The sequence below is a fragment of the Lutjanus erythropterus genome, chromosome 1 (genome assembly GCF_056507025.1).
Source record: "Lutjanus erythropterus isolate fLutEry1 chromosome 1, fLutEry1.hap2, whole genome shotgun sequence".
NCBI classification, from domain to species: Eukaryota; Metazoa; Chordata; class Actinopteri; order Lutjaniformes; family Lutjanidae; genus Lutjanus; species Lutjanus erythropterus.
The window spans coordinates 25,058,939-25,084,902 of record NC_139317.1 but is presented as its reverse complement, the minus strand read 5'-3'; the positions used below and the strand labels follow the sequence as shown (position 1 = coordinate 25,084,902).

Below are 25,964 nucleotides of genomic sequence, written 5' to 3'. Positions count from 1 at the left end.
CCTCCCGGCCAAATACATGATGAGATAAACTTCTACCATGGCATTGATTAAGTAGAAGACATTGATAATTCAAAAAACTGACTGATGGACAATTTATTGTAACTTATCAACTGATATATACACTGATAATGGATATATCTGTAATAAAATAAAATGAGCCATGCCAGTGTATTAGTCAGGCTCTAATTCTCTTTTATCACACTCCTTTTTGATTTTCAGTAGTATGCTAATCTAAAAGGCAGAGTGTCAGCATGTCCTTCAATACTTTGCCTACATGACACCATCCTTCGAAAGTTCATTTTAATTTCTACATCATTACAGTGCGTACCAGAAGCAGCCCTTACATACACTGTATTCACCACACCATTACACCAACTGAAGGATCTTTAATAAATAAAAGACATGAAAAGGCAGAGTAATCTGTAGAATACAGCGGTTAGATTAATACCATCTCTGCTGGGGAGTGTCATCATTACACTACTCAAGTTGCACACTATGCTCCACAGGGAGCAGCAAGAAATCTGATAAACTGTCAGCATCAGTTGGGGCTGAAAACTTCAAGTTTAAAACAAACAAAAAAAAAAAAAAAAATCTGTATGTGGGACAGGAAGTGCTCTCTTTGCAGCGTACTCCTCATCTCTGCCTGCAGCTTGTACCTCAAGGTTACATTAGCCACTTTCTAGTGTAACACACAAATCTCTGATGGAACTGTCGGCGGTCAATTTGCATTGTGGGTAATGCAGGCAACAGATTTCAACAAGGAAAAAGAATATGTAGAATAAAAAAGATGATATATCTGGTTCTTCTGCACTGATTCTGTCATTGTAGGTAGTTCTCATCACACTGAAGTTTGTTCAAGTGTTTTTTTCTGATTTTGTTTTTCTGAAGTTTGGCATTAATTAGTTATTTGATGCTATATAAAGGGGGTTCATGACATGATTGACAGCTGAGTTCTGCTCGCGATTGAGTTGGCCGGCTGCGAGGGCCGGACCTCGATACAGCAGCTCCAATGCTGGTCACTACTGTGCAGACTCTGGTTCAGAATGGTGTCATCAAGATTTCAGTGCTCATATCCGGTATATTTAGCATCTTTTTCTTTAAGATAAGATAAACTTTATTGATCTCACTTAAAGTTTATCTTATCTTATTTTTGTACAGTGAGAGGACGTAGAGACATGTCTTTACACATAGACTATAGTCCAACAATGTTATAGGAGTGCATTGCTAAATCAGTGGAGAACTCTAATTATGTCAGCAGACAAAATTGATTCAGTGACTAAATGCTGGAAGCTCATGTCATTAAACAGTCTGCTGATTCAACAATAAAACACTATAACATAATGACACAGCCTCTGAAGCGATAGAGTCACAGCTCAATAAACTGCTCTATGTCTGCATGAGTAAATGCAGCTTCTGTTGGATGATTTCAGAGTTCATGGTCCACAAGAAATCAGTCAGTCCTCCAGTGAGCATGTCCTCCATAGGAACAAACTGCAGTACCTGTCTGTCACTCCCAGAGTCCTCCTCTCCTCTTAACTGATCCATGCATTTCTGGACGTCAGTAAGAACAGGGAGTATTCGTGCTGCAGCTTCGGGGCAGAAGCCAACACACATAAGAACAGTCCCGACTACGCCTGAGGGAGGCGGACACCTGAATGACACTGTGTGAAAACAGACATGCAGGCAGAGCACAACAGCTGCTGTGACACGGGTGAGGGCCGAAAACACAGGCAGCAGCAGGGCATCCCCAGAGTTCAGGCTCTGCAGGGAAAACACAACACAGCCTAAGAGCTGCTGCTGGTACTGCGGCTCCCCATCGTGCAACGTGATGAAGCTTCTTGGAGGAAATGAAGGCTCTGCAGAAAGTGTTAAGACTAAATCCCCAAGCTGGCTCTCACAGGGACCCCACACCGAATGGCTACCAAACACCAGGCACTGCCTCTTCTTCTGCTTCTCCCCACTGTCAGGTGTGAGATCGCAAAGACCTGCAACTTCAGACAAGATGGAGGCCGTGCAAACCACATGGCAGGAGTCACAGGGGCGTACGTGAGTCCAGTCTACTGCTGTGTCCATCAGGGCTTCGTTCAGGTGGTTTAGCAGTCCTCCCTCACAGAACGGAGAGTTTCTGACTGCAGGCAGCGCGGCCCCGTCAATAACATACCATGAGTCCACGTCACACTCGGACAGTGGTCCTTCCAGCACGCAGCCTGTCCCTACGGCCTCAGTGCAGTGTCTCTGGATCCAGGTGGCATGGCAACCCCTCTTGATGCGCTCCCTCCAGCTCAGGGTCTGCAATTCCCTCCGCTCATTGAATGAGCCTGTTTGCTTCTTCTGTCCCAGGGGTCGGCCCGCTGAGGCGCTGCAGCAGGCGGGGCTCACTGTGTGACGTGAGATCCAGCGACTCCGGGGAAGGAAGCTCACCTGTGACAGAGACACTTGATGAAGATCTTTTTTTTAAATGCCGGATTTCAAATGAGCACAAACAGTATCAGTAAGTTATCAGTTGTAACTTCTAAGATGTTGCTTTTCCTGGTTTCATATAATTGACCCTTATTAAGTCCCGCCCCCTTTCACTCTGTACTCCAATACAGTTAGCAGTTCCAGCTGTGTAGGAGAAACTGCAGCAGCTATGAAAAAAGCAAAAGGCCGAATCTAAAGCCAGTGTTTGGTGTGTCCCTTCTCACTACTGTAGAAACATGTCAGAGCAACATGGCAGCCTCTGTACATTAATGTATGGATGTATTAACGGCTCATTCTAAAGTAAAGAGAATTCAACTCCACTTCTGCTGTATTCTGCCAATAAATCCCTGGAAATATTACACACTAGACCTTTAAAAAATGAATACATTGTTATTACTATTATCAGTCTGAGAGCAGAAACAGAACAGAACAGAAATCTTCCTTTGAGGATGATGAAGTGCAGCCACTGTGACCACTGTGTTAGCCTGTCAGAGTGAATTTCACTAAATCTAAAGGTTTTTCAATTGATATTTGTGATCTCTTATGTGCATGTCTGACACAGAAAACAAATCTGCATTGGAATATAAATAATGTCAAACAAAAACTAGTTTTGAACCACAAGGAACAGGGAGAAGGAAAGAGGAGATTTGGTTTAAGCCAAAGCTCAGGAACTATGTTCAAGTAAAAGAAGATTACTACACAGAACCTTATGTAACATTTAATTTAAAGACAGGGCAGAGGTCCCCATGTGCCCAACCGGTACCCTAACCCTGCCACTGTCGAACGAGGTATAAGCAGATATATAAAGGTAGTCCTGCGTACATGTATTCTCTGTGATCTTGGTGTTGCTGATGATGAATTTCATTCTCTGTTTCACTGCCTCACGTACAGGGACTTGAGGAACCATCTGCTGGGAAAAATCTTGTTGTACATCCCTGATTTGTTTTGGTTGTCTGAAGGTGATTTGTTGCATTGTTTTTTTTAATGAGGAGCTTTTTGTCTTAACGAGATTTATAGAGACTGCATGGCTATTAAGAAAAAAGAGCATCGTATCCAACATAATAAGATGTTTCTGTCATGAAAATTGAATATTTTGAAATGTTTTCTTTACTGTATATTAATAACTTGTCATGTGACCAGTCTGGCTGTTGTTGTTGCTTAGTGTCTTGTAAACCCATATGGGCCTCGTTTTTGGGGGTCTATGTTCAGTTGCTGATAAGTCTGTCCAGGTGAGATTCAAATTTTAAAACCCATGAAGTCTCCACAGTGCTCTGCAGTTCTGTAGTTCTTCTAGCCACACTTCTCACTGGGAAAATACATTTTAAAGGGCATGAAGACTTAAAATGCAATGTTTCACTAAATCTAGAAGGAGTCTCAATAGTATGATAAACATTAACTGATAACTGACCCAAGCAGTTTTATATAGGAACTACTGTCTCTATAGTAGAAAATAGTTCTGGTAGAGTCTACCATAGAAACAAAGTAAGTCCTACATGAAACTGCTCACAACAGGGTCTGTGGATTATCTCGAGTAACTGGGTCATGATTTCTGGTGCTGAATTTGTCAAATGTATAGTTTTGGCTTTGAGCACCACAAGCAAGGGCTATCTAGTCCCTTTACAACTGAGAGAAGGCAGACATGTCTATGGACGATATCCTCAAATTCATAAATTCACTTAAATAATTAATTAAAACAGACAAAAAATGCATATAACAAATATCTCCTGGCTCATAAACAGCCCGTCATATCCCTTGATAATGGAGCATAAAACATGAGTGTGTTGTTCCATTTGAGGTGTATCGATCCAATTCTGAATCTGAATTCTGATGTCTGCCAAAACTGATTATTTGTTGTTGTTGTTGTTGTTGTTGTTATTGTTTTTTTTTTTAATTATTATAATATGAGACTGAAAGTGAACATCAGTCTGGAAAGGTGGTGTAGTTTGTGTAAACCATTCAGGAATTTCAACTTCAACCGCTGTAGGGCGAATTTTGCCATGTGACACTCACGTGTGCAGCTGAGAGACAGCCCTCATTTGCATAATTATCCTATGATTCATTGCTGAGAGGTTAAGTTAATAAAATGTCAGTGAGGAAATTGTTTAAAAAAAAAGGAGAGGTCAGTTCACCTGTATTTAATATGTATCAAGGTGATATCATTCATGTATCTTCATTTATTTGTCTCTTATTTTCATTGTTGTGATAATATTTACATTATTACCAGTGTGCCTTGAATAATAAAGGTGTTAAATTAAACCTTTTTTTCCTGGTCCTTTATTAATAATTAGCAACACCAACTGGCAGAAACATTTAAAGTGATACATTTTTCAGCTATATCATCCAGCCAGTTTTGAAACTCAATTATATGACAAGTTCATGTTCCACAGACATCCTACCTGGAAGCGCTGCAGATACTCCTGAGCCGTACAGTCCCTGATGTAGTCGAGCCGCTGCCTCTGCTCCGTGCTCATTCCTTCAAACAGCCGCAGGTTTTCTGTGATCGTCTGCACCTGCAGCACGTGGAAGAACGAGCACACCTCTTCATGCTGTTTCTGAAACGACTCCGGGATGAGTGAGTTTGGGAAGAGCGCCTCTCGGTCGGCCAGATGTGGTCCGTAGTTACGGATCAGATTTGAGAGCAGCGGCCTCACAGCTTCCTTCCCATCGTAGTTCAGACACACAATGTAAACCTCAGAGTTTCCGGCCTTGCTGGTGGCAGGTTTGAAGACACTGACGGAGTGGAAGCAGCAGTTGAGCAGGTAGAGTAAGCAGATGGAGGAGTGCTCATACAGGGTGAACATTTTCAGTACAAAGGAGCCGCCGGGGCTCAGAAGCAGCAGTGCAGCTGTGGCCTCGCAGTAATGCAGCGACGCCACCAGCGCCTCCTGCTCGTCTGGGTTTTCCTGACAGTCAAAGCTACCATCTGCTGTCACCAGATCGACTCTACGCGTCTTATCCACAAACTCCTGCAGCCCCAGCAAGTGCTTCTGGAGCATGATGTTGCCCGTGTTATCCGAGCCGAAGAACCACCAGGGCAGCGTGTTCGCGATTAAACGATCATCTGCAATTGTTGTGCTTCCGCCGTTAGCCTCATGGTATGGGTTGAGCGTGTTGGCAACCCAGGTCCAGTCACAGTAGCGTGTGGACTCGCTGGTTTTGATGTAGTGGTTCAGAGCGGTTATAAAGGCGCCAGGAGCTTCACAAAGGTGGACGGTGTTCAGCTCGCCATTCTGAAGAGCCTCCTCTGGAAGGATATTAAATGTTCCCAGGATCTCGAAGAACTTGCACCAGGCCTGCGTGCAGATCTCCGCGTTGGCAGCAGAACGCACGGCAGCAATCACCTTCCCGGCTCGATTGGTGGAGTTAGTGTGCTGATGCCAGACCTGTACGTTCTTGTCACTGAGCTGGTTCTTCACAGCGTTCAGCGATGCCTTCAGGGCCTGCAGCCGGCAGTGCTCCTCCACAGAGTGTCTGAGAGCAACATTTGGGTCGGGAATGCACCACTCGCCATCGGACGGTTTCACATAGATTCTAACTTTATTAAAAAGACTTTGAATCTCAATCTGTGTTTCAGGGTCCAACGTCGCCATGTTGTTTAAGTGCTGCAGCTTGCCAACCTTCCTCCTGGCCCCGTTGCCTGAGCTCATTCTCTACACCTGTTGTAGCAAAGCAACAAGACGAGTTAGAAATTATTTTAAAAAAGATCTGCATCATCCACTTTCTGTTCTGATAGAATCCACCAGACTGTTCAGTGTTTATGTGACCTGCTTCCACGGCACAGCATAGGTAGAGTCAATCTTAATAAAAACTTTAAAAAATCTGCCAACAGTGCATTTCACAGTGAATTAAACTGAGGCTCAGCTCTGCGACCCTTCATTTTTCTCTACATGCATGAGTGGTGTTGAGTTACTAATGTCGACTCACTGTGATGTGGTGCCCTCAGGCCGCAGGGCAGACGGTAAATACTGGTGATTACCTCACCAGGCCGGGGCGTTACTCACTCAGAACAACAAGAGATTTTCTACATCACTACTAAACACACAGTCTAATCAATATGACTTGAAAATAGCAAAATTTGCTCATCAGTGGCATATTATCAACATTTTCATATGATGACTGCATGAGGGCCCAAGTTATTTTGGGAATGATCATTTTTGCATTGCAATTTTCTTTTTCGTCGGAAAAAAAAAAACCTATTGAAATCATGATGGTGTGACATTTGTTGGGGTCTGTACAAACAAACCAACAACATACACACAGATATCTGGAGAACAAGATTTGGAGGCCAGGTCTTCTCTGCAGCACTACAATACTTCATTATAATCCTGTTTTGTCACTGATTTCACAAAAAATTGCAGCTCCTGTGATTTAGATATGGCACTTAGCCATATTGCGATTTTGATAATATTTTGATTAATGGGGGCAGGCCTACTGGGAATAATCTTTAGTTGCAGCCCTATTTTAAATTATTTAAACCATGAACCTTTTTTATTCAGTTTTTCAGAGAAATTCAAAATCATCACGTTTGGAGATATGTGGTTTCAAGACAACAATGTTGTGTGATTATCACAGTATGGTGGTCTTAACAAACTATACTCTGGTAACTCTGATGGCCATAATGACCTTTTACTGGACCATCATGGTGAGCTAAAAATAAGTTTTAACAGTTCGTGTAATTATTGAGCAATTTCCAATTCGTGACAGAAAGAAAAATTTACAGTCAGAATCAAATTAAGCCCAGAGCTAATCCTCTGCTCTCGTGCACATGATTTAGATGACAACACTGGGCAGGAGAGCGTATTTCTGGGTCATTTCTTGATTAGTCTGCAGTGACTCACTGATGAATGGCAGTACTGTATATGGTATATAGCTAATGGCAGCACATTCATCAATTATTCCTCATAAATCATTTTGTTAAACACAGCTTGTGTGCATGAAAATCATCTGCTCTGTGCTGTTTGTGAATCTTTCCACTGTTGTTAAAAAAACTAGCAAGAAAATCAGCCTGATGTTAATATTTGATCCATACAAGAGATTTAGGAAGGCGATACAGAGATGTGAGATGAATACATACATTGTTAATTAATTATTAATTATTTTAATTAGGTCTGAATTTATCATCTCAGATGTGCTGTGACAATCTCTGAGACAGAGACCCTCAGCTGCTGTATGTGTAGCAGCAGCTGTGGTAAATACAGGCTTAAAGCAAACACATACTAACAAATGAATACTAGCTTCGCATTAGCTACATGCTTACCAGCTATAGTAAAACCAGGAAGTCAAAATATATAACAAAACAATCACACAACAGAAAACTAATTGAAATAATCAATTAATGGTTATTACTTATTTGCCAAAATTTGTATCTCTTATATGGAAGGTGGAAGAAGTATTCAAGTAGAAATAGCAAAAACAGTGACAACAAAACATCAAAATAAAATAAAAATTTGAAAGGGCCAGTGTGTGTAGGATTTAGTGCTCTAGCAGTGAGGTTGCAGGTTGCAAACAATATGCCTCACACTCCACTGGTGATTATACAAGGGACGGCTCGAGAACACTTTCATATCCAATACCGATGTTGATACTGCAACCTTGAGTATCTGCCAATACTGACACCAATCCAATATATTTTTTTCCCTCTGTTGAACAACTAAGTTGTAATTCCTTTAACATATTATATTACACGTTAGTGGATACACACACAGGATTTTCAGTAGCATTTTTGATTAGCCAGCACTATTCAAACATTTAAAATAGAGATAGATTTCATTGATGTTACTCGTTATATACTTCTCTCTTTACGGCTCTCTTTTGAGTATTGGATGGACTCTAGATTATAACATACTTATGAAGATTATGTTCTATTTTTGCCATATTCAGCCAATAAATCCACATAAATACTCACTATACAGAATGACCCATTTCAGAGTGATGGATAATAAAATGCCTTTTATTGTAATTAGTGACGCATTCATGTATAAACAGTGTTGCAGCTGGTGAAGGTGAAGTGAATTGCAACTACTTTATATACTGTTGAGAAGATTAATCCATAACACTAAGGCTGTCAAAGGTATAGATATTCAATACCTACTGTCAATACCGTGTTTACAGCGATACGCTCTGTTCAATATACAATTGACAGTGTCAAATTCAGAAGTATCAAAGTTTAAAAAAAACAATTCATATCGATGTAACATTACAACCATACTGTTCTATGATTTTTTCTATAAAATGTTGGCATTGTGATAACTCTAAATGAAACATGTTCATTTGTCAAACGATTTATTTCTGCATTAATAATCTTAATATGGAAAGTAAAAAGTACCCTGTTGGCTTCCAAACTGTGATGGAGTAGAAGTATAAAGTATAAAACAATGGGATGCTTAAAATAAGAAATGCTGTCAACATTAGGAGCTGGTCTGCTCTCCTCCTAAACTGAATATATTCAATATGTGCGATGTAGTATAAATCAGGTGTGAGAAAATATTTCCTACACGGACTGCAGGCAAAACTTTGAGCTGCTCTCAAAACCTGAAACAGAACTAGAGATGTGAGGCATCAAATTATGTCGTTAAATGTTGTGTTAAATCAATCCGCCTCTGTGTAGCTGCATGTTTGGGGCTGTAAGGACTCTGACATGGTAAATGTTATCTGGGGACAACACAAACTGTGTAACATGAAAGTTTCTGTTGAGGCTGGATGGGACGCGTCCTGCAGCTCGGTGCTAATGGCCGAGTTGTGTCTCCTGAACCCCGCAGAGATAACACAGTTTTCTGACACTCTGAACTATCTGGAGTCTCTCAGACTGACGTCTCCGTCCCAGAGTTCAGTCTGAGGAGCTGTCGGCCTGTAAGAGACACACAAACCCTGAAAACACTGGACACAAACTCACCGGACTGAAGCTCCTGCCAAGGAACCGAAGCACGCTTTCACGTGACTTACAAAATCACTGCGCATGCGCACAACAAAGGGGCGGGGCTTCTTTTAAAGCGGTATTACTTTGACTTTTATTTATTATTTCCAGTATTCAAATGTGCAAGGAGAAAAAAAAAACTACTCTGGGTGGTATATTAATGACTTCTCTCTAAATAATGCGAAATAATGGAAGTTTTAAGATTTATTTCACATTAATATTTTTCATTCACTTTAAAAGGCATATTATTATTATTTAAGATATCAAGGTAATTTATTATCATTATACAACACAAGGCTATACATTGAAATTAGACTTGGAGTTCCTCCATGCTACACACAAAATTTTATATTTTAATTTTATTCATCAGTTTGGATTCATATGTAAAACAACTTTAAAATCAGATTTGACTGAACAATGTAATTGCCATTGCAAACTGCCATTATTTGCCTCGATTCTTTTTAACCACTGATGCAGCCACATTGCCTCTAAATTAAGGGAAAAAACACACCTTGTTGTAGTGTGATGTTATTTATAATCTGTTAGTAGCACTTTTCCAGCAAAAACTTACATATTGACCAGACTTTTATTACTGAGGCATTAACCGACACAAGAATCACCAATCAGCAAATCCTGATACATTATGTTTTTTAGCTTGAGTGCAAATGTTTGATTAACATTAGTTTATCATGAAGCTACCAGTTTATTTGATTAATGTTTAGACTCCTCTTATTGTTGCACCTCATGCTGCAGCCAAGTCTTCCACCAACATTAACATGTGCAGCCTTTTATACAACAAATCAGGGAAGTCTTAAACGCATGGTTTGTGTCTGTTTCTTGTATGTTTTGTGATGTGTATTTTGTTTGTGATTGCTGTCTGTTGTCTGTACTTTTATATGCAACCTTTCTATTTTATTTTTTACTATCCATCATGACTAGGACTCCCTGGCAGAGAAGCCACTGTATCTCAGTGGGACTTTCCAAAGGGTAAAGGATAACAAGGATAAAATAGAATAAAATAAATAAAACAAAATAAAATAAAATAAGGCTGGTATTTTAATATTGTCTGTAGGACTTAGGGGCAAATGTGACCAGAAGACAGAAATAATTACACAAAATTGACCTACATGCGATTAAAAAGTTGAGCTCTGTTAGTCAGATGTTATTTATACCTGACGTCAACTGTGAGCCATGTGCAGCCAGCTTCTCTTTGATGTTTCAACCTCTGGATATCTTGCATATAGAAATACTTACTAGTATATACTAGACTACACTCTGATTCAACATGGAAATTAATGCACCATGATAATGATTCTAATACTATGGATATGTGGGATTTTCCAAATGACAAATGATAATATATATATACCAAAATAAGAGCTGAAGTCTTCTAACTCGCAGTCTATGGATAAATTCAGAAGAATCTGAGTCTATGAATAAACTGTATGATCATCTATTCTACTGGATTTACTTGTGTGTGCATCTTTCCGCCCAGATTATCCGCGGTGAACTGATCTGTGTCATCATGTTATATAATTATTAGAGCTCTTTAGAGTGTGAGCTGATGAGAACTGACTTTTGAAACATTGTGCTTTAGTGCTACATTTGAATGTGGTTTACTTACTGTTTGCATCTCTGCATTCACTTTTCTCCCCCGCTGATGTACTTCACACAGATCGCATATGCTGCTCATGCAGAGATGTAGATGTAGAAGTAAAAACAGGACATTCACAGTGGGAGTCTCATTCATAAATAATGGACCTTTGGGATATCCAGGTGCAATTAGGATTTCCAAAAGTGGAGGGTGTAAACATTTTGTTATCCGACTTACTGCTATAACAGTGACACCTCTTGTATTATTAATGTGTGAACTGTGGAGTTATCTTTCTATTTATGGCTATTTATGTTCCTACAGTACTGTCCAAATGCAGTACCTCAAACAGTGACAGGTGGAGGGAGTTAGTTATGAAGTCAAAAACAAAAATAATACGAAGATCCTGAAGTATTGTGTTGTGAAGGCAAACAAAGCAATTAAATCTACTGTATCTTCAAACAGTGTCTTATAGAGAGCTATTCATAATACATACTTTACATATTGTAAATGCACTATTACTGTATTTTAAAGCACCTTACTTTATATTCTTATTCTATGCTGTTACATAAACTGATGTATACAGTGTTTTTATGGGGTTGAGGTTAAGTGTTATGTGTGTTGTTTTTTTTATTATGTGTCTCAACTCTGAAAGTGAGCACTTTAAATCCTGAATACATCGCGTGGCTAAATTTAGTGAACAAGGTTACAAAGTGCTTCTGAGTTACAAGTATTTTAATAAATATTTAAATAAAAAAATTAGCAAACTTTATAAGTACAAACAAATCAGGGAAAAAGAAGCATCAAGATCTGTAGGAAAATCACGGGGGTACAACGGGCTGACCTTTACAACCTGTACCGGACCAGGCTGACTGAGAATCATTGCTGGTAAGTAAATTATTTGTGATGCAAAAGGTTTTGAGATGACATTAAAAGAAAAGAGTTTGCTGATCTCCAGGAGGAAACTGTAATCCAGGAATCAGGAAAGCAAAAGCTGAGGTCACCATGAGTCATGAAATGAGTCATGAAAAAAACAGATGCTTGATACATATGAATGACCTAAAAAACCCTGTTTGTTCATAAAATTAGTATAATACAATTAGTATCATGCTGTAGCTATAATGTTGAGTGTTGTATCTTCAGAACAACCAGTAGCAGGAGGTTATTACATGCACATGCAACGCAGATCTGATCATACTACTTGAGCAAATATTCAGTACTGCTCAATAGTCTCTATGCCAAACATGACATAACCAGACCTGAAACAGATCTCCTCACATCTGCTTGTTGGACAAAGCGGTAACAGCAGTGTCTTTGGTCATAGTAATATATCCTTATCAAAAGAGTCTGCGAGGTAATGTTACTAAGTTGGCTAGGACAACAGTAGATACGGACTTTAAAAGGACAGTTCACCCCCAGAAAACAAAAATACTATCTACTCTCCAAGGAAGTCCTGAGGTGCCCCAAGTGCCAAAAAATATATTTGAAAATTTCAACAGTAATGTCTCTTTACAGAAATCATGATCTAGTTGCTCAAAATAATCCATAACCCAAGTGCATTTATTGCCAGTTCATTTCAAAGATGTGTAGAGTCATAAAAAAAAAGAATAAACTGAAGTCCCTTTAGGAGACAAGCAAACCTCTGCAGTATTCAAGTCAAATGCAACAACATACTGCATATATCACAACTGATATAAGGGAAATTGGGATATTAAAGGTCATGTGTGACTTTGACAAAAATTAAATGTGCACTGCAAATAGGATGACTGCATCCATACTCTGTGTGGTAAATTACTCCTAAAGGGCAGCTGCTCTCGAACTCAATCCAACATTCAGCTCACTAACAAACAAACTGTGTGATTCCACCTCCCTACACCCATATTTTGAGTGTAATTCAATTGCCAAGAAGAGACAAAACACACAATAAACAAGATTAGAGATGAATTTGATTGATAACATTTTTTTCCTTTCAGATCTCCTACAATAATATCATTATTGTGACTTCTTTTGGCCATGATAATTGTCTAGTGAAAATCTAATACTGTGACAGTTTTTGTTTCCATTTTCTGAATTTCTACATTCTTAACCTTCTTCATCTCTGAACAGATGAATAATCATTGAATGATTTCAAGAAGGAGCATTGCTTTCTAAAGTTTCATCATTTATTCTTTATTCAGCTTGAGTGGATGTGCTTTTCTTGCCTCACCTCTGAAGTCCAACCCGTCCCACCTGAGACACCTGTGGCTGAGTGAAAACAGCCTGCAGGACTCAGGAGTGAAGCTTCTGGGTGATTTTCCGGAGAGTCCAAACTGTAGACTGAAGATTGTGACTGGTGGAGGTTGGAGTCAGTCTGTGATGGTTCCAGCAGTATTGTACTAAACACTGCTAGTGTCAAAGCAAACATCCAGTGTTCCCCAACTTTGGGAAACGGTGAAACAAGTCTGGACAAACACAGTTTAAACTGCAACTTAACTGGAGAAGCATGCAACTGGCAGTAATTGTGTTTCTTGCTCTGTTTTATACGACCATTAACACCTGACCTCTCACTCTTCTTCACAGGGCACTAAGGCCTTCAGTATGAAATCTTGTTTCAGCTACAGACAACATATGTTAATCTCGACTCAACTCAAATCTCTGCTGGTTGCATCTGGCAGTTGTGGTGGCATTGCAGCAGGTGCTTTACCATCTGTTGCTTGGTGGGGATCTGCACTGAGTGACCTCTTTTAGTTTTAGGGGGTTTTTTTTACAAAACATATATAAATACTGCAGTCATCACTATGATGTTATTAAATGGACAGATGAAGCAAAAGTGAGCAAATGAAGACCAATTGCACATGACAGCCTTACTACTGTTTTCTATTCTTCATCGTTATTCATAATCTATTTCATGAATGGGATGACAGGATTAAGTCTGAATCATGTTTCTTTGCTTATGCGTCCACAGACCATATCTAACTACTGCAGTAAATGAGATCAGTCAAGTTTGTGGGGCTTTGCAGATCTGACAGTCCTCCTCTTATGTTTCAGCTGGTATCAGTCTCGGTTCGTTTGTGTGACTTTTCCTCTAATTTTTACATACATCTCACAAAAAATATGCCCATTCCTATTTCAGCTAAACTGAGCTGAATTCGATAAATTTATTTTTTTTAAAGTAGGTTAAGTATAAAATCATTTGTGTCAGCATACAGTTTAATGGATTATTTTGTCATTAAGGTTTATTTGACAATATAAACAACAATATAGTAGAGAAGATTCGCTGCTAAAACATTTAAAGACTGTTGTACAGTGGCCAGGAAAAACATTAGTGCTCTTTTAGTATCACAAACAGGATATAATGTTATCCTGATCTGCTGCACTCACACAAGGTGACAGAGGCCTCTCCTTCACCGGAGCTCATTGCCACTGCAGCGATAATCGCGCAGAGTTTGGCCTGGAGGTCAAAGATCTACTGTCACCACTTCAATAAAGGCCTGAGCAGCAGAGTGATGGACGCATGTTATCTGCATCGTGATGATCTCAGCCTGCTGTTCATAACCTTGATGCATAGAAAACAAGGTCATACACATACATACACATAACCACACAGTACACAATATAGACACACACGGTCATAACAGTGAGGCTGTAACATCCTTCTGGGCACAGACAGTCAAAAAATCTGCCACTTATCTGCAGATTGAACAAAAGCAGAATAGTTTCTTCACCCACTCTGAACACAAAAGGTATGCAGATTTCAATCAGTGTAACAGACACACACACACACACACACACACACACACACACAGTAATAGAAATTACATGCAGCCAGCCCTTTTTCATTCAGGAATCTTGCTGATGCTCTTATCAGGAACAATTAACATTTAAAAGGGACTTTGCTACAAATTGCAATTTCATTAATTAGGGCTGCGAGAAGCCTACATTACAAGTAATCTTTCAGTAACAAAGTAGCTACAGGGGACAGCATAATAATGGGGACTGGAAATAATTCTTCAGAGGCAGAGGAAAATGAAAAGATAATCTAATGCAGACAATAATGGATGATTTTAAGCCATGCTAGTGGCTCTAGGGATGGTCGGTCCACATCTTTGGTCCAGACTGAAATACCACAACAACTACCGCATGGATTCCCATGAATGTTTGTACAGACATTCATGGTGTCCAGAGGATGATTCCTACTGATTCTGGCAATCTCCTGACTTTACCTATTTTGCCACCATGACAGTTGTGGTTTTGAGTGAAATATTTAGGGTGACCATATTTTCAAATCGCCAAACCAGGACCCTTAACTGTATCTTACATTCATGCTTGCACACATGCGTGTGCCTTTAATTGCTCTGAAAGCTGGAACAAATAAGTAATGAATGTTGAAAACATGGGACTCAGGACAACCAGCTTTAAACTGGGACATCTGGCCACCATAGAAATGTCTCAACAGCTATTTTGTTTTATTGTTTTGAAATCTGGTACGCATATTCACATTCCCTGCAGGATGAACTTGTAATAACTAACTGACTCCTCCCTCACCCCCATTTGTTTTCTTATATTCTTTTCTTAAACTAACAACATTCCCATCAGTCTCAGTAGTATGTAGTTTGTGTCTAGTGCTAATTAGCAAATGTTAGTGTACTAACACACTAGACAAGATGGAGAACATGGTGAATATTATACCTGCCAAACACATGTGATAGCATGCTAATGTTAGCATTTAGCTCAACTCACCATTGTGCCTGAGTACAGCCGCAGAGATGCTAGTATGGCTTCAGATTTTTCTTCTCTTTCTTTTTATTTATGTATTTATTTATTTATTTATTTATTTATTTATTTATTTGCATTATAATATCATTTTTTATTAATTGCTATAATAAATCCATGTCCCTGTCCATGGTACTGAAGTAGCAAACAGAGAGAGAGAAGTAATGATGTACAAAACCTTCTTTAATGTACTTAAGTAAGTACATTAAATTTTAATTTATTTGAGCATTAATTTTTCTGGCAACTTTTAGTTTTTACTCCCTACATTTTAACATAAATATCTGTGTCCTCCTCTCCTTACATTTTTATTTAAATCATATGCTGCTCTCCCAGTTTAGACAGATTTCAGCCTGAATGGATGGGACAAAACACACAGCAAACACAATCCACCCAGGGATAGCAAAACGTAAAAACGTAACATTAAAAAACTAAGAAGACAAAAAAGATGCAAGAAAGCAAAAAACAATATAAAAGATGTAACAAGATGTATAAGACATAATGTAAGAAGACAAAAAAGATGTAACAACATGCCAGAGACAAAGCAAAACAAAAAAATGTTAAACCGTAACAAGACATAAAAGATGTAACAGGACATATAAGACATAATTATAAAGAAACACTTAAAAGACATAAAAAGATGTAAAAGACGTAACAAGACAAAACAGACAAGAAAGGGAATCTCAGCTGAGGTGAGATTCAGTTAGCTTTGCACACAGTCAGCAGAAATTGCATGTTTTACTTTTATACTTTGAGTACATTTGAGAGCCCGTGCTTTTTCACTTTTACTTGAGTGAAGAAGTTGAATCAGCATTTGTGATTCCACTTCAGTGAAGATTGTGTGTACTTTTGCCACCTACTGGTAATAACTGAGGCAGGTTGGCCATTCTTTTATTTCTGAGGGCAAAAAAACCTGAAATGGATTAAAGAGACAGAGTTGAAGTGCTACTTCAGGTAACTATATGCTAGTTGTATTTTCCAGGGCTGTTGAGTTTCCTTTACAGATCTGTCGGCTGGTGGACAGAGTGTGGCTGTCAAGACAGAGTTTGTGATTTGTGTGATTTTTTTTTTTTTCTCTGTATTTAGTGGACTTAGTCATTTGGCCAGCAGGTTGAAACATAATCCTGTGAGCTAAACACAAGTAGAGTATAACATTTTGAGGTTTTCCCTTGAGGACAGTCACGCTGCACGAGATGAAATAAACCCATTACATAACTGAGGCGTCGATAAGGAGCCTCTGTGTGTTTATAGATGGTCTATTTTTGAATGAAGGTCTTACTCATTGTGTGTGTGTGTGTGTGTGCGTGTGTGTGTGTGTGTGTGTGTGTGAGTGTGTGTATGTGTGAGTGTGTGTTCAAACAGATAAGTATGTGAAGTTAGGCTGATATGTTCCTTATTAAGCAGACCCCTCCAGGCACATACACGGCACCCATTTTCTGGATTTAATGTAAATCATTACTCACTCATACACAGATGTGTGAGCATGTGCACGCTCACAGGCAGTGTGCCATAACTCCTTTAAGCTTGAAGTCAATAAACAATAAACAGTGATATTCAGCATAGCTCAGCCATCAATCTGTGCTCAATGAAAGCTGCAGATTTATATCACTCATATGGTTCAGGCTATGTGAGGGTCAGTGGAGTCAGAGGATGGAAAAATGCAAAGGAAAGACAACAATCACATACTTAAAAGAAAAAATATATATAATTGACTTATATTATCATCTGATGGATGTAAACATGGACTCCAAGGGCATAAAATCAAAAAAAGAGTATTGTCTTGTTTAGTTGATTTAACTGTGGCGCTCTCTTGTCAGAATTGTCCCTGGGATCATAATAACAATGATAACATCTGCATTTCTGTTATCTGCGTTGCCAGTATGCACTTCCACTCATGTATTAAGTGATAAAAAAATAAATAAATAATGCTTCAGTAGTCCAATACTGCCCCCTGGCTTTGTTTACAAGTACAACTGAGGACTCAAAGGCACTTTTTGAACTCTCCTTTAATATTGTATATTATTGGCATACCAAATGAAACAGATTCATACATTCAAACATAAATGTTTTTCCTGCACATACTTAACAATTAAAAACCTAACACTGCATTATGACATTATACAACTGTCCATTCTTATGTACGCATGACACAACTCTTACACTCTTATAGTAAATATATTTTATATCCAGCATGACAAGGATTTATATACAATTAAAAAACACCTTTACAAATACAACTTTCAGTTGTGCAAAAGAGCTGAGCGTCACAAACCGCTCAGAAGTCACAGTGAAGCAGCTGCTGCAGATTGTCGTGTGTGGTGTGAGGCTCAGAATTTGTTGAGAAGCTCCATGACAGCGATGGTTGTGCTCTGTCCAAAGATGAAGGCTCCAACTACAATAGTTATGACTCCCCAAACTGTTAAAATCACCCTGCAGAGGAGAACATCAGGGGCATCAAGAGAATCACCAGTGCAGTTATTTGAATCTGCTGCTTCACAGTATGATAATATAATGGATAATAATTAATCAGAATTTCTTTTATCATAACGTCCTCATGTTATAACCAAACTGATTATGCCTACTCTGGAAATTAATGCCAATAAACACTTTAATTTTTATTTCTTGGCAGTCGTTTCACCTCACTTTTTTCACTCTAAAAGGACTTTATGGACCTGCACAGTAATTAGTGATTATAGCAGATTGTTGTGGACTGATTCAGTGCAACACTTTTGTAAATATCGCTTTTTAGAATTTGACCAGATAGGTCTCTATGACCAGAAGCAGATTTATCAAAAAATTGTTTGGGTTTAACTCTTAAATAATTTGTTTCTCATACGGGTTTGTAATTTCTCTACATTTTCCTATAATTTCCTCATAATTTCATTGGAATTTTCCTGGAAAAAGTAAAGTAATTTGGTACAAATTACAGGGAGCTACAACTGAACTGACACTGAATGGTCGATTTAGGGTCTCAGGCAGGCCAATGCAAGGTGTTACCAAAAATTTCAAATAAAAAGTTTACACTCACCTGACTCTTGGACTCACAGGTTCAGTTTGCATTATAAAGACTAAACAAAGACCTGAAATGCACAAGCACACACACAAAATTGCCATGGTTACCTTACCGAGTCATGGCTATCAACCAAACTTTATTGCATACAGGTTAGTCCAATTCAAAGTGATTCACAGATGACTGACAAGCTGAGAATAATATAGAACATAATTCACTGTGTATAAATATAAAGCTATGGCCACACATACACATGTTAAAGTTAAGATTTTTTATTTACCAGGAAAAATAAAGATGAAGAAGGCACTGATCCCCCCGATGACACTGATGACCTCGCCCATGTCGGGGACAAACATGGCGATGAGCAGAGTGATGGTGATCCAGATCACAGTGAGAACAACTCTGCAGCGACTCTCAAACGAATGAGTGACAATTCCCCGACGACGTCTCTGAATACGCAGCATCAGGTTCAGGATGACAGACCTGTCTCACACACACACACACACACACACACACACACACACACACACACACACACACACAACATGTTAGGTGTTAAAACATAAACTCAAACAAAACAAACAAGCTCTGGCATTGCTAACCTTCCCAGGAGAAGAATAATAGGATAGATGGTGACAATTGATATTCCAAAAAGCAGCCTGGAAATGATCATGACCACATCATTTCCTGGATAGGACATCAGAATGTCCGAGGCGACGTCTCGTCCAAACGTCATGAAGCCGTACACACCTGGAGACGGAGACAGTGGATGTGATTTTCAGCTTTCAGGTGCACACATGATGCACTGAGGTCGATCATTCGGAGGTGAACTCACCTGTTAGAGTGTAGATCAGCAAGCAGAAAAACATGGAGAGGACAGAGATGATCACCCAGTGGGAGAGCCTCTGGTTCTCCATGCTGCTGTAGATCGCTATACAGGCTTCATGGCACTGCACATACACACCACAGAGTTACTTTTTGTTTTCGTCTGTATTTCCTACAAAGTCATACCTGCTTTTTTATCGTTTAAGTTTTATAGTTTATCTTAAACATTTGTTAACTTAGCTCACCTCAATATATGAATATCCATGGGAATATTAATCTATTCATTGGTCAAAATTTAACATAGTTTCATTTCATTAGTTGTGAAATTAGCATCTTCACAAATACATAAATTTCAACATGTCTTTCATTTTTGCATAATGTTTAAAAGAGTATATATCTGCTTGTCTGCTATTTATCTCGCTAACCTCAGCTAAGCTCCGATAAAAAGATTCCCTAAGGGCGTAAGCAGATAGATTAAAAAAGCATCTGTCTGAGTAAGTGGAAAATATTCCCTCAAAATCAACATATTGCTTTCATGTACAAGTATGCACTAATGGTGCCTTCAGGTGAGGTTTACAGTTCATAGGAAAAGTCCATCTGAATGACACACTTATTAATGACTTCATAAGAGGAAATTTTCTTAGAGGTCAGCATTTAAAGTTATGATGTAAAGTGCACTCTTTTTTTTGGCAGTTGACATTGTATCTCCTTGGTATTTAAGACCTAAAAAATTATTGATTTTACCTGGAAGCCAAAGCAGATGGTCGGCACAACACTGAACATTGAGGCCCAGGAACTGACACTGAAAAACACACAACACACACATTTATTGACGCACGCAAAATGGCAGCTGTATAAGGTGAGAAGCTGATGATAAATACACACGTATCCTTTAAAAACAATGCCACTGACCCTTGGCTGTGCTCTGGAGTTACTATAACTGTGTGGCTCTCCATCAGGTAATATTTGACGATCACTGCCACACACAGATATGAAGCAGCCAGCGTCCCCAACACACTAAAACGAGGAGAAAACAGTTAAATTATGCAATAAAAGCTAGATGTCACTCTGACCACAGACACGTGCTGGATACCTCGTGTATTTCTGGATGCCGATTTCCTTTGGGATGGACAGAGGGAGGATGATGACGAGGCACATGATGAAGAGGGCAAATCGCTGGTCGGTGTACCAGTGAAACGGCATCTCTCCCTCAGTAGAGCCAGTCACCGTCTCATATAAAGAAATACACACTGGAGAAGAAAAAGCCAGAATTAAAATGAATATTAAAAGATTAATTTACATTTCGCAACTTGCTGGTTTATGACTTTTCAATTGTGAGATAAATGCTTTTATATGGGTGTATGAGCATAAAGAATAATGAAGTCATTCCTGTGAGTGTGTTTAAAGCGCTTCACCCTTGAAGATATCTCACTAAGTGCTCCGTCTGTGTGCACAGTGCAGCTCTGTGCGTAATTTCTGATCAAATGGATTTTTTTGGGGAGGGGTGTGTTTATAAATCCAATCAAATGCCTTGTTTAAAATTGGAACAGAGCAAAAACATTAAAGGGATTTGAAGGGTTTCAGATGGACAAAATGACAAAGGGGAAAAATGAAAAATGAGATGCATTACTGCTGGCAGTCACATGTTTACTCTGAGGCAGGCTACAATGAAAATTAAAGTGAGACTTATTCGTGGTCTGAAAGAGATTAATTTTTTGATATTGGAAATGGCTGCTACATTGATCACAGACTCAGCTGGGTACCTTGATAAAATGAAAACATTCAAGCGCTGTGGAAACCAAGCGAAGAAGTGTTTCATGATGATTAACAGCTGGTATAAAACATCACCAACTACACAGATGCCTAGTACACCTTCTGTTCTGCTAACTCATAGATCAAACATCAAACCATGTTCATTTAGGTGTGAATCATTAGCAAGTTTGGCTACAGTTCAGATTATATTTGCTATTATTCTTCCCTGTTAGAACACAGGTACAAATATCTTCATTATTTCCCACAGGTGATAGTGCTGTAAAGGTTGTTTTGTGCTCATGTGGACAAAAGTTTAGGGACAATGCTGCTGGTTAACAGAGATTTTCTGCAGAGGACCAAAGCAAGTCTTTGACAGTGTAGCATGGAATAGGTTGGAGATAAGATGCACCCGTTTTGACAATATAATCTACAAACCCTAATCACTTCCTTGATACCCTCATCCCCAGTGGGATGAATGAAGAAATCACTGGCATCTTTCCTATAAAATGGATATATTTTGTGATTTTTTTATTTAGTTTTGTCATGCCTTAGGATTAGGGCTGCACAAATAATGGCTTCAATTCTTACATATATGCTACCTCACTTCTAAATGATGACAATTCACTCGGTTTGACAGGACAATCAAACCTTATCACAAAATTCCAGCCACCAGATCACACAAACACAGACATTATACAGCACATTTTTTTTATCACTTAAATATTCTTGAGGTGAGAGAGGAACAGAGACTTACTTAAAGTCCTCAGCCAGCATCTCAGAGATTTACTTGATTGTCTAAGAGTGCAATAAATGTTTTTGTTGGAAAAAAAGTATGAGTCATGTGAGAAAACTGTGATCTCAATTCTTTGAGAAAAACTGAGATTCATATTTTAGCAAGAATCATGCAGCCCTACTCTAATCTTTTATTATGTGATTCTGTGCCTGAAAAGTTGTGGCTCCCCCTGTTGGGATGTATGTGTTGCGTTTGTTGCTGTCTTATAATTAACCACATTGTGAACTTGCCATTACATATGCTGAAGAAGGGCATCTGACCCAAAATGTCCATGTGACAATAATCTGTCAAAATGAAAGTGCTGTCTTAGTTTTTGTTGTTTAATGTAATCTACAAGCCTTCAAATTAAAACCTTTATTCAGTGCCTCACCTGCTTCCAGGACCAGTGTTTCTGCAGGGTTCACCGAGTTAAGTTTAAGACTTTATAAGAAACTTTTAATACAACACAGACCTCACGGTTATACCATCAAGATTATGAAAGCAGGATGGAAAGCCAGAAGGGACAATATAGCCTGGAATTGTTTATCATTATATCAGATCCAATAGAATAATTCCTAATGATATAATTAATCAAATTAATGTGGCCTGGAACCATAAAAGCGACAAAAAATGGATGGATAAATTAACCAATTAGTTCATTGAATAATGCTTTTGCTAAAATTGACACTTGCCCATTATAAGACATGAGCTTACTAGCTGCTAGCTAACAGTCGAGACAGGTCTGATGATGCTGACTGGAACGCCATAATCTACAGCGGAAACAATCTCACTTTTTAATATTTTATAATTAACATAACTGCCTGTATCAGACGAGAGAAAATATTCATGTAAATTATGGTCTACAGTCTTTTGAGGGAACTAATTTTAATGCTTTTCACAAACTTCAGTCTCTGCACTAGTTTTAGTTCAGACACAACTGGAATTTGGAATATTATAAAATAACTCTACACTTTTGTTTCATACTGAGATAAAAACTTATTTGAATCTTTGATTCACAATGTTTTGTACTGATCCTTCTGATTAGTTTGAGCCGCCAAAGATCTGTCTGTTGCTTATACAAAGCTTGCTTACACAAAGAGGAAAGAGTCATTACACCGATGTTAATATTTTCTGCACAGAGATAAAAGGGTAAACAAAGATGGGAACCTTTAAGTAATGAGGGAATCAGCAAAGTGAAAAAATGACTTAATTCAGCTCTTACGTTTCTCCAGCTGGTCCTGCACCACCACCAGGAAGGCCACACATATCATGAAGAGGTTGAAGCAGAAACAGACTTCACAGAGTTGACCCACAGCTCGTCCACACACCTCCCTCACCACGTCCTGATACGTGTTCTGTCTGCTCACTGACGAGGCGTACCCGAGGATCACCAAGCCACTGATGAGGAAGACCAGGGACACCTGCAGGGACACCAGGGGAGGAACTCAAATTTAGTCCTCATTTACATACAAACACACACACCAGGGAGAGATTATTAGACAATGTAGTCCCCGTAATCCCACCATCTTCATTTTGCAACTGTGATTTATTACCAGTCAACCACACCTGTATTGTGTAGTTCAGGACATTGTTCATAAAGGAGATGAAAAGAGGCTGTTTAAATTCCTTCAAGAGCTACAACTTTAGTAGCTCTAGAATTTTTTCCCTATTTATTTATCTGGGAATTATTTTCTAGATTAACAATCAACACTCAACAATCAATTATTTGCCAAAAATAATTAACAAAACACATATTACAGTTTTCCTTTCTATTGTACCCTTATTTGTGATAGAACAGCTTTCCAGCAATGGGTCCCAGGCTAGAATCAAACCCACAGCCACTGCAGAGGACCAAATACACTGGGTGCATGCTCTCCAGATATTGTAAAGAAATAAATAGCATGGGGCCAGTGCCAGTGATCACATGCAATTTAAAGTACCTCTTAAACTGTGCACTGTCTAGGACACAGGTGTCCAAATTCTTTACTATCAAGGGCCAAACATTAATCTCAATGGACAAAAAATAAATGTTGATGTTACATAAAATTTTATTACATTAAAATGTCTTATACTCTATACAAAATGTGCATTTACAATGTAAAATACCATTTCAAAATAATTAAAACACAAAGGAAGCATGAGCCAAACATGTCCCGTGGGCCCCAAATTGAGCAGCTGCACACTAAAAGATGTTGTTTGTCTTTTTTAGGATTTCATTTATAAATATATTCATTTTCTGCCTTGTCCTCTTTTCTTTACTTCTGTAATTTATACTTTTTATGTTAAGTTTGTGTAAGGAATTTGTTGTCTTGCAATGTGTTGTTGAAAGAAAATAAACTTTCAAACAGAGGCTCTGTCCTAAGACCCGTCTGACCTCTGGGGCCCCTGGGTCCATTCTTGGAAAGCCTAAATCCATGTATGACACACACACACACACACACACACACACACACACACACACACACACACACACACACACACACACATTTTTCCTGTCAGTCAGTGCAGTGAAAGTTCAGGTCCTAACCTAAACTGGAAGCTTCATTAGAGCTCACCTGTGAAAAAGATGAACCTCCTTCACACCATGGAGAGACAGAGGGGTGGTCACTCTATACATACACATCAGTCTGAACCTAACCATCAAACTGAGCCCCCAAAAACTCTGAACAGCAACATAATTAAAGATAGAAGTCAATAAATTAAGGTTTTTGCATTCAAAACTTTCTAATTAGAAAGCCTATTTCTAAACAACGTACCAACACCAGCAGTCACTAAACCTTGCAGGTGTGTGTTTGATTTCCTCACCAGCTCCACGCTGATGGCGGTGGTCACTCCCCCCGCCTTCTGAAAGGCCCAGGGGAAGTTGAGCAGTCCGGCTCCGAGCGCAGACTTCAGCATGATGAACACCGCCCCGAACGAGCCGAGCCGCGGCGGGTCAGCGTGAGACGCAGAGCGGGCCAGCAGGCTGATGCTCTCCCGGGCCAACTCCTCCATGATCCCCCTGAACCGGCTCCGAGACTTTAATCGACCCTGTTCTACAAAGACTCTCCAACACACCCTGCTGCTCCAGGATAGTCCAGATGTTGGTTCTGAGGTTCTTTACAAGTAAACCTGTTACGCACCCACATATATACCCGCGAGCACACGCGACTCACGAGGTCTAATTGGACATTTTGACTATTAAACATTTCGCTCTGAGGTGACACATTTGTCACTAAAGTGAGTATGTTTGCTTCTGTCCTCCCTCTCTGTCTCTGTCTCTCTCTTGTTCTCTTTTTAACTTTGTCTGTCTCTTATATTTATGGTAGCTCTGCAAAAGATGGGTGACCTAAATAAGCCATGAATGTAGGCCTGTAGGTATAAAAGCATATATTAAGTAACAGAAAAGAAAAATTCACACCTTTTACTTTTATGTATGTTTATCTCTAATAACAGCATTGCCGGATTAGGGGTATTCTGGACAAAAATATTATGCGGGGTCCCCTGTTACTCTCGTCTTGAGCGTTTTAACAGTTTTTCTGGTTCCTGACACCAGGGATTGTGTAGTAAACACATTCATAAAAAAAGAATAAAGTAACATGCAACAAGTGAGCACAAAACTTAAATATACACATATTATAAGTTCGATATGAGTCTATATTGGAAAATTACTTTGCTGTTTGACAGCTCTGTCCAATGAGAAACAGCCATTATATAAACCATTCTCTCCAAAGCCACCAGACTTCTCAATCTGTTAGTTTGTTTTTGCTATTTTGTGATGTTTGGTGTTTTAAAGGGTCAGTTCAGCTTCAACTCAAAGAAGCTAATTGATTGACGCTGCACGCCAGCGGCTCCAATGTTCTGCAAGATAAAATTACTGTTTTTGCCAAAGGAGTCTAGAGGCTTTGGGAAA

At 39.1% G+C, this 25,964-nt stretch overlaps 2 protein-coding genes across 2 annotated transcripts; both read right to left on the bottom strand.

Annotated features, from left to right (window-relative positions):
* Positions 1 to 887: 887 nt before the first annotated feature.
* Positions 888 to 9,410, bottom strand: cmtr2 (cap methyltransferase 2). Its single transcript, XM_084718210.1, has 3 exons — positions 9,353 to 9,410; positions 4,857 to 6,116; positions 888 to 2,421 (listed from the first exon to the last, which is right to left on the bottom strand). Exons 2-3 carry the CDS (start codon positions 6,105 to 6,107, stop codon positions 1,387 to 1,389), a joined length of 2,286 nt encoding a protein of 761 aa, XP_084574336.1. The 5' UTR covers positions 6,108 to 6,116; positions 9,353 to 9,410; the 3' UTR covers positions 888 to 1,386.
* An 8,293-nt stretch (positions 9,411 to 17,703) lies between these two features.
* slc38a8b (solute carrier family 38 member 8b) lies at positions 17,704 to 25,086 on the bottom strand. The gene is made up of 10 exons (XM_084724370.1): positions 24,878 to 25,086; positions 23,295 to 23,493; positions 20,642 to 20,798; positions 20,461 to 20,565; positions 20,293 to 20,350; positions 19,559 to 19,673; positions 19,326 to 19,473; positions 19,004 to 19,206; positions 18,742 to 18,793; positions 17,704 to 18,143 (listed from the first exon to the last, which is right to left on the bottom strand). Exons 1-10 carry the CDS (start codon positions 25,064 to 25,066, stop codon positions 18,041 to 18,043), a joined length of 1,329 nt encoding a protein of 442 aa, XP_084580496.1. The 5' UTR covers positions 25,067 to 25,086; the 3' UTR covers positions 17,704 to 18,040.
* Positions 25,087 to 25,964: the final 878 nt, after the last annotated feature.

Excerpts from the sequence above, each read along its gene's own strand:
- cmtr2 (XM_084718210.1), bottom strand. The coding sequence starts at position 6,107 with ATGAGCTCAGGCAACGGGGCCAGGAGGAAGGTTGGCAAGCTGCAGCAC. Across the intron at positions 2,422-4,856 it reads AGTATCTGCAGCGCTTCCAG|GTGAGCTTCCTTCCCCGGAG; the intron begins GTAGGATGTCTG and ends TCTCTGTCACAG.
- slc38a8b (XM_084724370.1), bottom strand. The coding sequence starts at position 25,066 with ATGGAGGAGTTGGCCCGGGAGAGCATCAGCCTGCTGGCCCGCTCTGCG. Across the intron at positions 20,566-20,641 it reads GGCATCCAGAAATACACGAG|TGTGTTGGGGACGCTGGCTG; the intron begins GTATCCAGCACG and ends TCCTCGTTTTAG. Across the intron at positions 18,794-19,003 it reads CTTCATCTTTATTTTTCCTG|GTCTTTGTTTAGTCTTTATA; the intron begins GTAAATAAAAAA and ends TGTGCATTTCAG.